General features: G+C 36.1%; 1 protein-coding gene across 3 annotated transcripts in view; it reads left to right on the top strand.

Moving 5' to 3' along the window:
• LOC133526206 (uncharacterized) overlaps positions 1 to 14,491 on the top strand; it is a 49,269-nt gene extending 34,778 nt beyond the window's left edge. The window contains exons 7-10 of one of the 3 annotated variants that reach the window (XM_061862736.1): positions 147 to 213; positions 10,976 to 11,224; positions 13,213 to 13,224; positions 14,239 to 14,491. In XM_061862736.1, coding sequence (XP_061718720.1) covers positions 147 to 213; positions 10,976 to 11,224; positions 13,213 to 13,224; positions 14,239 to 14,462 — 552 coding nt within the window. In that variant the 3' untranslated portion in view covers positions 14,463 to 14,491. Of the gene's footprint in view, positions 1 to 92; positions 214 to 10,975; positions 11,225 to 13,212; positions 13,225 to 14,238 lie in introns of all 3 variants that reach the window. The other 2 variants (XM_061862729.1, XM_061862745.1) reach the window with 2 other exon arrangements.
• Positions 14,492 to 15,112: the final 621 nt, after the last annotated feature.

The raw sequence follows: 15,112 nt of genomic DNA, 5'->3' as shown, positions 1-15,112 counted from the left end.
CGTCCTGCAATCCCTTACTTCACGGCCTTTGCAGTAATGTACTATTCTTGTATAGTATTTAATCTACTTACTGAATTACCCGTTTGTTTTAGTTCTATTACGCCTACTCATGCTGGCAATATTTTACATGCGTGCGGCTATACAAGGACGATTTCATCCTTCCCAACCCTGTTCCTGACCACGACACAACTGGGATGGTTTACAATGCCTATCGTGAGTATTAAGATTATAATAGCCTTTTAATAGTAGTAGTAAAACACTTTATTGTACAAAAAGAAACATAAAACAGGAAAAAACATACATTATTAGTACAAAGGCGAACTTATCCCTTTCAGGGATCTCTTCCAGTTAACCTTAGGTTTAGGTTTAAAGATCATTTATTCCCATTAAGAATTTTACAATTCACTTATTATGAGAACATAAATTAATTACTTAGTAATAAGCGTTAAGAAAACAAGAAGAAGGTAGTTCACACAATACTCGGACAATAAGTTACCGATACACATTTCCGACTCGTGCGCAGCACAAACATTTAAACAAGATAACAATGTCACTGAGATACTCGGTCTGGAAGTGGCTTAGCGCAGTTGGGTCTGCTCAATGAAGTAGTAAGTAGGCACTAAACGATTATTTGAATGTACATTATTTTATTTTATTTTGTATTATTAGAGTTCGGACTAATGCACTAAGAATTTAGTTATGTTATAATATTGTACACATGTTATATATATATATATATATATATATATATATATATATATACATATACAGACAACTCTTTTTATATATGGAGACAGATCGGGTATTCGTACGGACGCTCAATTATAGCGCAGCGCGCGAACAGCTATGATTGGTCGATCGGGTAGCTGACGTCACATCGAACCAGCTAGCCCCACTTCGTGCGCTAGGATGGAGTCGGGCAGGCCAAGACGTGATTCATTCTCCGACTGACTGCGCTAGAGTGAACACCTTGGTCCTACCACGGAACTGTCCTCGCTACATTGTGTTACTTAGTGCGCGATAATTGTGTATCTAATAAATTAAGAACCATTTGATTTCCATCATTGTCTCAATACTCGAATTACCCAGCAACGCCCAATGTTTGAAGATATTGATCCGTCATATATATATACATATATATACCTACATAACCATGGACTATATTGTTGATAGTTTTATACATTTTATCCTTAGCTGTATATATTCCTAACGTGTTGTAGAAGTATTTCCTTAAAGCGAAATAATGACTTACAATCTTTTATTATTTTTGGTAGTCTATTATAAAGCTTGGCCCCTTCATACAACAGGCTTCTTTTTCCGTAGTTCGTGCGCTATGAACGCAATATGAGATCGTTCGCATTTCTTAGACGAATTTTCTGTTTTGTTTTCTTTTTACTAAAGTTTATTTGACTATGTATCTTTTTATTTAATATTTTACGAACTAAAATACAAGTGTTATATGTATACGATTGTTCTATATTCAGCAACTTAGCTTCTTGGTATATTTTATTGGAAGGTGTTAGATAGTTGTACTGAAATAGTGTTTTAATTAGTTTATTTTGAGTTATTTGTAATGATTTAAGATTACTTTTAGCAGCTGTCCCCCAAACTTCAATTAGGTAATCTAGGTGAGGTTTAACCAACGCGTTATAAATAGTTTACCGTACTTGCTGAGGGAGAAATCTAGCAATACTACGCAGTGCTCCTGTTAGTGATGATATTTTAGTCTTAATTTTTTCTATGTGTGGCTTCCAATTAAGATTCTTATCCAAAATTAGACCGAGGTATTTTTCTTTATCTACATTTTTAATAATCTGATTGTCTATTTTTAAAGGATCAAATTCAGTAATTTTCTTGTTTTTTGCTAGAAATATTATATAATTGGTTTTCTCTATGTTTATTATAAGTAGGTTATCACGAAACCACTCATTTAGAAGATTAAGGTCTTTTTGTGCCTCTTGTATGACTTCAGTAATTGTATTACCAAAGTAAAATAAACTTGTGTCATCGGCGTATAGTGTGACATCTCCTTTTAGACCCACCTGGTAGATATTGTTTATGTAAATAAGAAATAATAATGGTCCCAGGATGGATCCTTGAGGCACGCCACAGGTCAGTTTTTTTGGGCTACTTTCGTGATCACCTATTTTCACAATTTGGTAACGATTTGATAGATATGATTCGAATATTTTATATGCAGTTTTTTTTAATTCCAATAGTTCTTAGTTTGTTTAATAGCATTACGTGACTAATTGTATCGAAGGCCTTTTTTAAATCTACAAAAACTCCGAGAACAATTTGCTTTTGATCGATATTGACTTTAATTTTTGTAACAAGATCTATGGTAGCTGAGAGCGTGTTTGATTTATTTCTGAAACCATATTGTTTTGTATACAAAAAGTTGAATGAATTCAAATATGTAGTAAGACGGTTAAATATGATCTTTTCAAATCTCTTTGACATAACTGGAAGAATCGAGATCGGCCTGTAATTTCCTGGATCGGATTTATTTCCTGATTTAAAAAGGGGCGTCACTTTTGCAGTTTTTAAATTGTCGGGGAAGACTCCCGTTTCCAAACATTTATTTATACATTTAGTAAGCTCGTCAATAATCAAATCTTTAACACATCTGATGGATTTTGCGCTTATGCCATCCAGTCCGGTACTCACATTTAGTTTTAGGTTATCAATGATGGTTATAACTTCGTCCGATGTAGTTGGTGTTAAGTATTGCAGCTCGGTGTTTGTTACTTCGGGTATATTAGAGGCTGGTATTGACGCTGTTTGATGTTTACTTGTGATTTCCTGTGCTAATTTGGACCCTATGTTTGAAAAGAATTCATTGAAAATTTCGCATATCTCTTTTTCCTCAGTAATATTCTTATTATCAATTTGTATGTTTGTGGGAACAGAAACTTCTTTTATTTTGTTAGAAGTCATACTATTAATTAGAGTCCACATTTTCGCCGGCTTTCCCTTACATTCATTAAACCTCCTGCTGTAGTACATGTTTTTTGCTCTTTGAATATTCACTGTTACCATATTTCTCGTCTTTTTAAACTGTTCTTCAACTTCTTTGTCAGTTTTGTTATTTTTTAATGTTCGCCATAGCTTGTTCCTGCAATTTATTTCATGTAAAATATCTTTATTTATCCAATCTTGTTTAGGCTGGTTTAGTATTTTAGTCTTAGTAATTTTACTTTTGTTGATGTTCAAGGAGAGTTTCTTTTCTAATACAGCATATTCATTGTGATTATTCTTGTTGTCATCTGCTTCTACTATTTTATATAATTTGTCGTAGTTTATTGCTGAATATTTTAGTTTCTTAACTGGCTGGGGTTCATATTTCTTTGCTTCAAAATAAATCTGCTTATGATCAGACATAGCCGAATCTATAATAGCTATGTGAAAATCATTTTCCTTAAGGTTGGAACAAACGTAGTCTAAAATTGTTTTTGTGTCAGAGGTTCCCCTTGTACCAGGATATTGTATCCTTGATCAATTTTATTTAAAATTTTGTATCCATTTTCTAATATGATATTTTTATAATCTTTGACCTTTTTGTCTTTACTAAGCAGATCAAAATTGAAGTCACCGAATAAAATAGATCTTTTATACTTTTGTAGTTGCTGTGAAAAAGTGTCAATAAAGTCATCAGCGTTTCCATGAGGTGTTCTATAGATAGCACCAACATTGACACAAAATTTACTTAAGTGTATCCACAGAAAATGATTGTCGTTTAGTGACAGTTCCTTAACAAGGTTATGCTTTAGATTGTTGTGCGCATAGATTGACACTCCACCGCCTCTAGTCTCGGTTCTATGGTTAAAATAGTGGGTATAGCCATCCAAATGCATCCTTTGCGCTTCTTCCTGGGTCTTAATCCACGTCTCGGTGAGTATAATAATATGTATTGTGTAATTAAATGATTTTATCACACACTTCAACTCATCCAGTTTTCCCGGTTTCACTATGCTACGTGCATTAGCATAAAAACATTTTAATGCACCTTTAGTAGTTGTAATTTTTTGATATGTATCAGTCACTTGGTATGTTCTGCTGCTAGGTGTATCTTTTTCTATATGGCTAGCCGTATCTATTGATTGAAGTTTTTTGAAATTATTTTAGGAACCCCTTTGACATATTTAATTACCAAATCCTTTTCCCCATTTGCAGTACGAGATGCAAGTTCTTCTTTTACGTGTTTGTAGAACTCTTTTTGATTTGGTGTTTGGTCTCCGAATATTTTAATTGATTCGTTTTTCAGTTGGTGTTTTCTTTTCAAAATACTTATAGCAGTCTCCTGTGTCGCAAAACTTACTTTGATGAGCCGAGTTTTGTCTTGAATTGGTTTTCCTAATCGGAAAATCTTTGTTGGTTCCGGACATAAAGGATATATTGTTTTTATTGTTTTAATAACCTCGTCTTGGTCTGTATCACCCTCTTCAGTCTCCTCACTCTCATTCCGCTCGGGCAAACCTGCTACAATAATATTTTTGGATCTTTGGCTGCGATCATTTATTTCAAGCATAATGTCTTCACACAGAAGAGACGCATCGGTTGTACAGGACCCAGTTCGTGTTTGAAGTTGTTGCACGCTTGATTCCAAGGCCTCCATTCTCATTTCAGTTTGTTTCGTAGAATCCATCATGGATGCCAGTTCTGATTTTAGTTTATTTTGTTCTGTATGTAACGTATCAACTGTGATTCTCATGTCACTTACGTCGTTTTTGATAGACGTAATGTCCTCATGTAGTCTATTAATTTTTTCTGTTTGTGCATTGTTCACAGATTTCAAGTATGTCATCATTTCTAACATTTGTTTCCTTATTTCAGCAAGTTCGCATTTAATTTCTTCATTATCATCCATCTGCTTACGTTTCTGACGAAATGTAACATTTGTGCCACCTGCGGCTTCTTTATAAAGGTTTGCACTGTTTAACTCCGGAACAGATCCACTGCGCTCGGCGCTCGAGCCACTTCCAGTAGGAGAACTCATACCGAGCGTATTGATCCGTGTTTACTCACGATCACAAAGGTGTTGACGCGCCGCTTCGCGAGCGAGATACAAAATATTTGTGGACTTCTCTATCCCCCAAGGGGGTGAAGAGCCGTTACGGCGTCGACGCTCGCCGTTCGCGCGAAACACAGAGTCGTATGCGGATCACGAATACACGATCAACTGTCAGTCCTAAGCTAATGCACACAAAGTTAAAAGTTTATTGTCCGTAATTAAATATTTTCTAAATAAATTGAACACACGTCTACTCTTTACGCTTGTCTTTGCAATTTTTTTGAGCAATTGAGGAAGAATTGGAGATTTACGGTAGACATCAAAACAGTACTAAACGGCATAAAAGAAAATATTTAATTTCCTAAAAGATAGGTAAACCTATAAGTCCTATAACCTACAATATATAAATGGGATATAAAATAAAAAAAATATGTAAACAGTCGTGTATAGTTAAAATATACAATTTGTATAATTAAAAATTAAAAACTAGCACGATATCCAAAGCAATGTACACAGCATGCTTTACAAGTAAGCGCATATATTACAAATTAATTAACACCTTATCATAGCTACAGTGAAAAGTATCAGAGAACAAATAACTATCTAAACATTAAAAAATATAAGAGAGTAACTAACTTAAACTGGATTTATTTTATACAATTTTAAATTAAAGAATAAATTCAAAGAAACGATGGAAAAATTCACGCGGCACTGGCATGCTTCTGTACGAGTAGCTCAGTTGGTTAGCGCGATAGAACAGATGTTCCGAAAGTTCGCGAGTTTGAATCTTGACCGAAGCGGAGATACGTCTATAGCGGCATACGTCTTTGCTTATTACGAAATATAATATTGTATTTTGCATAACTCAGTATTAGGTGTGCAGAAGATATTTGTTATTTGTGTGTGTGTGGCTACGGTGACAGCTGGCTTAGAATCCATCGTTAGGAATATCATGATATCTATGGAAGGTAGAGGCAAGGAACAAAATCTCAATATACCAAAAAACCATAAATAGGTGGCGCTACAATACCTAGAATACTTGAGAAAAAAATCTAATCATAGACAGCGCACTTCACTCCGTCAATAACGCCTAGGTTCTTAGCTAGAGTCTGGTTAGCCAAATATTGTTGACAGATTTTTCCTAGTTGTATCACCAATTGTCTATGATTAGAAAAAAAACCTAAAGGCTATTGTCAATTTATGTCATTCATTCAAATTGTTCGCGGTTTATAAGGGGTTTATTTTAGAATAGAATAGAAGAAATTTATTCAGAAAACGCTTAAGTTTAGGTAATACATGAGACGACAGAATCCATTTATTATTAAGCGTCACTGAAAAGGTCTCCACTCAGCTTAATGTCAAGATACCACCTAAGGATCTCGACGCTGGTCTTCCGTGGAAACCTTTCCGAGAGAGCGCAGCTACACGCTAAAGTACAAAATTTTATATATTTAAGTACAGAAGTTTCAAGTAAATATCATAAGCCTATATTTTAAATAATATTTATAATGACTATACCGAGTGGGCTCCGCAAACTCTTATTTAAGCTCGTAAATAATTACGACAATGTGCGAAGTAGACGTGAAGCGTCACAACGCTTTACATAGCGAAAAACTGCTATGTTTACAAGTCGTAAACAATTTAGTGGGTTGGTGCTCTATTACTATTTTGATACTTTAAGTACCTACTGGAAAATATCAATAAAATCCAAACATTGGAATATAACGAGTTACTGAAAGTGAAAACCAATCTATAGAAGAAATCTGTGAAGTGACTGGTCAGTAGTAATTTGATTTAATAATATAAAATATATAAAAATATCTTGGCAAAACATGTCTATGCATATATGTCTTTATATTTTACATAGTGGTAGAAATTATGTGAGCTGACTTTGAGTGCACGACAACGTATATTTAAATGATTTCCTTAGGTACCTTACGTGTGCACAGAAAATCAAAAATATGTTCTAGTATCAACACTATAACTCCTACTACACAAAGTGTGACCAGCCCAAGATTTTTTTAATTTACGCCCAAAAAATTGTGTATTATTTCGGTAGCCAGACTACGCTAGCGCTACTGTGGAGAGATTTGGAACTATTATTTATAGCTGACAGCTGGACACTTTTGCCTGAGCAGATTTTGTTCCTTGCCTCTACCTTCCATGATGATATCTAAGGTTTTGACACATTCATTTCATTCCATTCTTTTCAATCTTTCTCAACTCACTTCATGACAATCATGATTTCAATTCACTCACTCACTTCACCTGACTTGTTTGAGTCACATGGCAAATAATAGATTTATTTATCTATGTAATAGGACATTCGAAACAAGTGGCGATAAATTAAAACACGACCGAAGGGAGTGTTTTAAATCGACCGTAGTTGCGAATTACCTATTCGCACATGTATCGTACAACGTTTTACATTACATATGGCCCTTTAAATGTTCGACACAGTAACGTAATATGCTACTTTTCGCACTAGTGCGGTAAAGTAGCACCATATGTACTGTAAATAACTATATTTATAACTTGATAATAACTGTTTGTTAAGTACCTTTTATACAGTGTGTGTCTTTCATACCGACACTAATTTTAAGGGCTGAAAGTGTAAGTCCTAATGAACTGAAATTAGCATTATTTAGTTAAAAAATAAAAAATAAAAATTTTCATACAAATTAATTGGCCACGCAATGTATCAGTAATAAATTAAACTTAACAATTGACATGTGATTTCATTGAAATTTCGCTCTTAGTGACATCCTGACACCTATTACAATTACCTACATCGTACATGTCGGTGACACTTTTGATTGACAAGACCGTCAAAAATCATGACATGTGACCTTGTTCGTAAGAAAAGGACTTAACCGCTCTGCTATCGCGAAACACTTTGCGAAGGTTCTCCTCTCTTTCTCACTCACAAAAGTTGCTTGAGGAGAAACTACGCAAGTGTTTCTGGGTCAAAGTTCGATTAAAAATAAAAAAGATTAAAAAGTTGTGTTAGTTTTTATTTAAAAAATAAAATCAATCTCTGCGATTCACTCGTCGAAGATAACGATGTTTGATGTGACGTCCTTGCATTTCGATGCAAGTGTTGCATCGGCGTATGAGAGACTGATGTACGCTTTCAAAATTAGTGTTCTGCTGCAGTTTTTGAAACGCGTCAGTTATTCTGTTCCGAAGATCTTCAACAGATATTTGTGGTTTCGAATACACTTCGTTTTTTATGGCCCCCCATAAAAAAAATCTAACATCGTGAGGTCCGGTGAACGGGCCGGCCAACGTCGAGGCCCAAATCTACCGAGCCAGTGGTTTCCAAACATTAAGTTCAAATGATTACGCACGCGAACTGATGAATGTGCCGGAGCTCCGTCCGTCCATTTGCAACCAAGTCAGCTCCCGTGCTTCTTCTCGCAACGAGTTGAAATAATTAGTCAATGGACCACTAAGCAATTCCAGGAATTTTTCGCCATTGAGATTTCCGTCGATAAATACTGGACCTATTATACGGTCACCATGAATGGCTGCCCAGACGTTTACAGCCCATCGGTATTGATGACCGGTCTCTCTTAGTACACGAGGATTTACTCTTGCCCAATAGTGTGTATTTCTCTGATTCCACACGCCGTTCCGAGTAAAAGTACTCTCATCAGTCCATATTACTCTTGAGGTAAATTGGTGGTCGGTATTGTGTTTGTTCAATAGCCAGCGACAAAATGTTAAACGTGGCAGCAAATCCCTAGGCAATATTGCGTGTGCCTTCAAAAATTTGTAAGGATGCTGCAAGTTTTTTTTTTGAGAATCCTGTGAACTGTTTTGTGCTTCATTTGAAAATGTCGCCCGGCATTTCTTGTACTGCATTCTGGATTTTCAGCAAAATGTTCCAGTATAATTTCTTCATTACGAACATGAAGACGTTTGCCAACGGTTGGATTCTCCCAGTAATGGGCATATCTTCCCGGACACGCTGCAATGCACCGACTATGACTCTGGGGTTTTGCGGAATTCGATGATTTGGAAATTGCTCCCGATATAATGTTAACGCTAGTCTAGCATCTTGCATAGCTTCGCCATACTTTAGAATCATATCCGCTAATTCTTGCGAGGTATAAGGCGATGGTCGTGGCATTTTGGCAAGAAAATTATGACATGACAATTTCATGAAAAAAGTCACCTAAATATTTTACGTCAACCTACCTGCATCTTGTCATACCAGCCAGTGCAGTCAAAAGATTGATGTAAGTAGGTAACTTTGTGTTAACTAAGAAGGCGGAATCAGATAATTGTTTTGTTTAAGTACCGATTGATAACTTCACATTGATTGGGTTGAAGTGTCAAGATAACATCGAGTTTGTTGATCAACACAGACATTCCTAATAAATTTAATAAGCATGTTTGAACTAGGTAATGTGATTTTTAAGAAGTGATAATAAATGTATGTGCAGTGATTTTTGATATCAGTCTAGTTCGGTGAATAATGCGATTCATAAATGTGGTGGCTAAGACACAGAAAAATTTGTTGATGTAAATTTGTTGTGCTAGTGTGGTCAAAATCGCGTATGTTTTAAATTGCAGTGTTTTCTAGTAGTGAATAATTCAGTAAATAAGTTAACGTCGGCAACAGTTCCGAGTTACTTTAATGTTTTGATCGAATTTAAATGGAAACGAAACTAGCTCTTCCTCTCTGAAACGTCAAATAAATGTTTGCATTACATTGCTGCTCGAGATTTTTTTTTAAATTAATTACTCTTAATTCTAAAAGGTAATCGTTATATTCTTTTGATAAAACTGTTAACAGCACTTTAAATTATCGTTACTTAAAACCAATGTCGTTATGAAAGACACACACTGTATTGAAATAACTTCAAAATATAGAAATCATTATCTCTTAGGACAATTGATTCCTGTGCTTTTGATTAATATCTAACATTGGTCTGATTTAGATTTAGATTTATTTCTTTCATAATATTAAATTACAATATAAATTATTTCAAGCTAATAATAAAATAATAAATAAATATATTTCTATTTGAGAAATGCTAATTTATAAACCTCACAAAAAAAAAGAAAAAATACAAAAAGAAATTCCGTCGCCGGGATTCGAACCCAGAACCACTAGCTAGACCTGAATTACTACCTACCAAAACCCGCCAGGCAAAACCGGTTGTCAATTTTAGTACTGAGATAGGTACAAAGAGAGCGCCACTAGTATAAACGAAGTTATGAAAGCGACATTTTTATGTATGGAGTTGGCGTTCTTCTCCTTGTGAGTATTGTATTCTTTGCACTAGACATGCTCGTGGTCAACTTTTGTAACAGCAGTGAAACGGCCCAGTTGTACTGTTTAACCAAGATGATGGCTAGAATCCTAGCTTGTAAAGTTAGGATTTATAGAGTTAAAGGGTTAGGATTAACGGAGTAAAAGTCTTGGTATTAAGAGATCTGATGACTTTTTAGTGTGAAAACTATAGGTGCATGTTAGTCTTGGCAATACTACATGAAATGTTTTTGATGGGATATACTTTACTCTTTGCAGGTTTGTGCCTTCGATGTCTAACCTGTAAACGAATTTAAGGATTATTTCGCTTAAAATTTTTGTATAACTTCGCAAGTGTGATGAAAAACATTGTAACTCGGGGGGTAAGTAAATTGCAAACTCGAGTCATTAATGCACTTCAGCCTGCGGCTGTCATGCATCTAAAGACCTCGTTTGACTAAATTTCACTTACCCCCCTCGTTGCACAATGTACTATTAGTTCGATAGAAGAACTTTGTGTCAGCTTGGCTGATATCAAAGGGTTTCTCGGAATAATTATCAGCTCTCCAGTCAAGGAAGATAGTCAACCTCACTCTATACCAAATTTCAACTAATGTGCGCGGTTGTTTTATGCGATCAACGCAGCGTTGAACGCTTGCGATCGCGGAATCTTAATATATATTTGTCTGAATTTACAGAGGACTCCATTCATGCAGAAAGTCCGAAAGATCCGCAGTTTCTTCATAAAAGAACCATAGTTTCATACATACTGACTTGGAATGAAACCACTGGGTTCATCAAGTTTGGGGTGATCCACAACGACATGACCGAAAACTATATTAGAGACTTTAAACACACTTCCGCTGACCATGCATTTCCCATGAGATACATCGGGCTGGTAGGCGGTAACGTCACGCACCCCACCTGGTGGGAGCTCACGGGCCCCGGTAACTTCCTTTTTTTTTTCAAGTAGTAGCCCTATTATAATTAAATTGCTTACGTTGCATGTTGTTGTTTGCATGTCTCTAGGTCGTAAGTTTACATGCATACAGGGTGTGGCAAATAACTTAAACTTACATTGTACTCCTCAAACGATGACACTTGTTCAATAACTTTTTACATTTTGTCACCGCGGACAACCTAATAAACAGCAACCAATTTGGATTTCAGCAAGGTAAATCCACTTCACTGGCAATATTTAAAACATTCGAGTATATTTGAGATGCAGTTAATAATAATAAAAAAACTTGCGTTAGCCTCTTCGTCGATATGAGCAGCGCGTTCGACTGCGTGGTGCCATCGATCTTACTATCACAGCTAGAACACATAGGTATAAAAGTAAAATTAACAAAAACTAAACTTTTGCACTTCAGAAACTATAAACAAACTCCGATAATTTTGAATGTGATGGAGTCGGGCACTTTACTAGAGGAAGTAGACAACATAAGTTTCCTATGCTTAACAATAGATGCTCATCATCAATAGATGCAAACGCAATTGACCTGGAAACATCATATAGAGAAGATTAATAACAATATTTCCAGTCAATGTTACGCATTATCTATGAAACGTGTTCTGAAGATGTTGTTAGTAGTGCGTACTACGCCAACATATATTGACATATGGTGTCAATTCCGTAGACGTGCAGTCCACATTCATTTTGCAAAAGAAGTGCTTGAGAATTATCCATTGTATTGTGAGCTTCCCCCCGCGACAACCTTCGCTCTCAATATAGGTTCAATTTAAAACTGCATTTAATCAAAAATAAAACTTACAATTAAAGCACATGCATATATTACTGGCATTCGAGCTTCCAGATGAATTAAAAATGTTAGATGACATTGAATTTATATTCAATGTAGTCTATTCTCTAAAAGATTTCTTTAAATTCAATTTTTCATGATACTCTGTATAGATTGATATGTGTCATGTGTTTCTTAATTATAAGTTAGTTTTAAGTGTATATTGTATACCCGAATTGGGTTACCGTTGGAACTTACACATGAGATTACATAACACCTCTGTAACACGGTTGTACAATAAAGAACTATCTTATCTTATCTTAGTCTTTAGACTTCCTATTTGGCATACTAATTAAATGTTATCGTCAATGTGCAGTCAAAACATTTAATTTGGGACCCATTTGGTACCTTGTCACAGTGACAATAGTTTGAGGTCACTAACGACTTTCATGTTGTTTGTCACTGTGACAAGGTACGAAATGGGTCACGAATGAAATGTTCTGACTGTACGCTGTCGTCAGTATAGTTGACGTTGCTTGTCACGTTTTAAACATAACAAATTTTCGCAATACATTGTGTCTTAGTATAAACTTTAAAGTGTGTTAAAAATCAAAACATATGATATTATTAAAAGTCGCTGAACAAATGCGGTCAGTTTGAGGAGATTTTTTTGCGCCTGTGACAGGCTGCACCCGGTACCTATATTAAATTTCAATTAAGGCTTCGGTCACACGAACGCGGATTCGCGGTATTAGCGAGTCAGCGCTATATATAGCGTAGCGAGTCCCGTTTGTACCCCGCCGCGACGCGCGGATCCGCGTCTGGCTGACCGTACGGTAAATTAGTTTATTGGTTTCGAAATAAATAGGCTGTAACAAACAGAGAGACAGACAGACGAACGACTGATCCTATGAGGATTCCGTTTTTTCCTTTTCATGCACAGAATCCTAAAAAAGTATAATTTTAATAGAGTCAGACCAAGAGAAGCGATGTATGCAGCCCAGACAATGCAAATGTTATTTTAAACGTCAAACATCTATGAAATGATGACGTTTCCTTAACACTTGTACAGGCTGGGCTATTAAAATCGCTGCCAGCTTATCTTGGTCTGACTCTATTAAAATTATACTTTTTTAGGATTCTGTAAATGAAAAGGAAAAAAAGTGACTCTAGCATTAGTCTATGTTTTGCAGGTATTCCCAGAGGTGAGTAAGACAGGATTCTCCTTACATTTATTTATTCACCCTAACACACCACTATGCCCGCCTGCAACGACAGAGCAAGACCTCCCCCAACCGGTTCTCTCAGCGCACGCGCAGCGTGCGATGCGGCGCGCAGCAGCACGCGAAGCACGGCCGTCGTGAACGCTCCTCGCACTGTTACTTTAAGGCTCTCCGAAACATGTCCCGCGAGTGACTAAAAACACGTGAGTGTAAACCGTAAAATTAGTTTACAGTACAAATGATGCTACTTTACCGCACTAGTGCGAAAATTAGCATATTGCGTCACTACGTCGAACATTTAGAGGGCCATATGTACTGTTGTAAAACGTTGTACGATACATGTGCGAATAGGTAATTCGCAACTCGTGTCGATTTAAAACACTCCCTTCGGTCGTGTTTTAATTTATCACCACTCGTTTAGAATTTCCTATTTTTCGCACTTGTATCGTAATGTACTATTAATGCATTCATTTATTTTAAAACGATATGTTTATTCGTAAATCCAATTTACATGTAACATATGCATACAATTTTTTTTACAGATTTTTACAATATCTACATACGTACCAAAACTAGAATCGAGTAATATAATGTACCTAGGTCTAGTTCCTAAGAATATTCGTTTTGCCGACTGTTTACACAGAAGGTGAAACATTTAACAGTCCAAGATTATTGGCCTATAGTAACCGTTCGAGATTATTTTACTTGCCTCAGTTAATGCCTAGTAACCGTCCGAGATTGCTTTGAGGTGTGCAAAAAAAATGATAGGAAAACCTAACTCTAATACATTTCATAAAACTAAAATAAAAACTGTCAACCAGGACGTATTCGATTCTTAGGGGGGGGGGGTGCATCAGAGGGAGGGGAGGGGACGCTAGCAAGAGTGTAAAGCTGGTTATAATTTGTTTGTCTTTTTTTTTATTTCATAGAAAAAGTACCGATATTTCGCTAGGATCGCAAAGCTATTCTTCCCTCAAAATAAATTCGCATCGACAGGCTACCTGATGGCGTACCGCGGCAAGTGCCGCGAGGACATCCCGCCGCTACCGACGGAGCCGGCCCCCAAGCTGCGGCACGAACTGGACATCGACATGTACAACTTTGCCGAGCGCATGGACGAGTTCGGGTACAACTACTCGCGCGTGCCCAACCACACTGTGCAGTACTTCGACGAAGACTACGACATAACCATTACGCCGCGATCAAACACAGAAAAATAGAGGAACCCATTAAAAAAATGTTTTCGACACGATTTTTGTTTGCTAAAGTTGACCAAAACGCTAAAATAAAACAACGAGTTTGCTTCGAATGATTTTCAGTGACTGCTTTATTGTATAAGAACAGTTTCTTACAAGTTGCGCATAGATGGCGCTAGTAGTTACTGAGTGGTGAATATTTTGATATTTACAACACCCCCACTCAAACAAATAACTAAATAAATAACAAAACAGTATAAAGGTTGCCTACACTCTTACAATGCCTAAGGCATCCCTAAATTTGTAATGCTTAACAGTGCTTAAACTTTTTGTAAGTAAATCAGCTGGCATATCAGCTGTGCATAAATACTTAACTATAACAATATCTTTAGTTATCAGGTCTCTACAGTAATGAAATCTTACATCAATGTGTTTAGTTCTGTTATGAAATACAGGATTAACTAACAATTTGTGTGCACTTAGATTATCATTATGCAAAGTAATTTTGTACATTTTCTTTGTGATTTCATACTGTAAGTTTCTTAAATATACCGCCTCCTTACAGGCCTCTGAAATACTAACATATTCAGCTTCGGTACTTGAGAGCGATATACATTTTTGTTTACTACAGCTCCAAGATATGACCGATCCAGACATTGTGAAACAAAACCCTG

Source organism: Cydia pomonella, chromosome 1 (assembly GCF_033807575.1).
Source record: "Cydia pomonella isolate Wapato2018A chromosome 1, ilCydPomo1, whole genome shotgun sequence".
Taxonomy (NCBI): Eukaryota; Metazoa; Arthropoda; class Insecta; order Lepidoptera; family Tortricidae; genus Cydia; species Cydia pomonella.
Note: the sequence above shows the minus strand (reverse complement) of the source record. Positions and strands in the feature narration are given on the sequence as shown.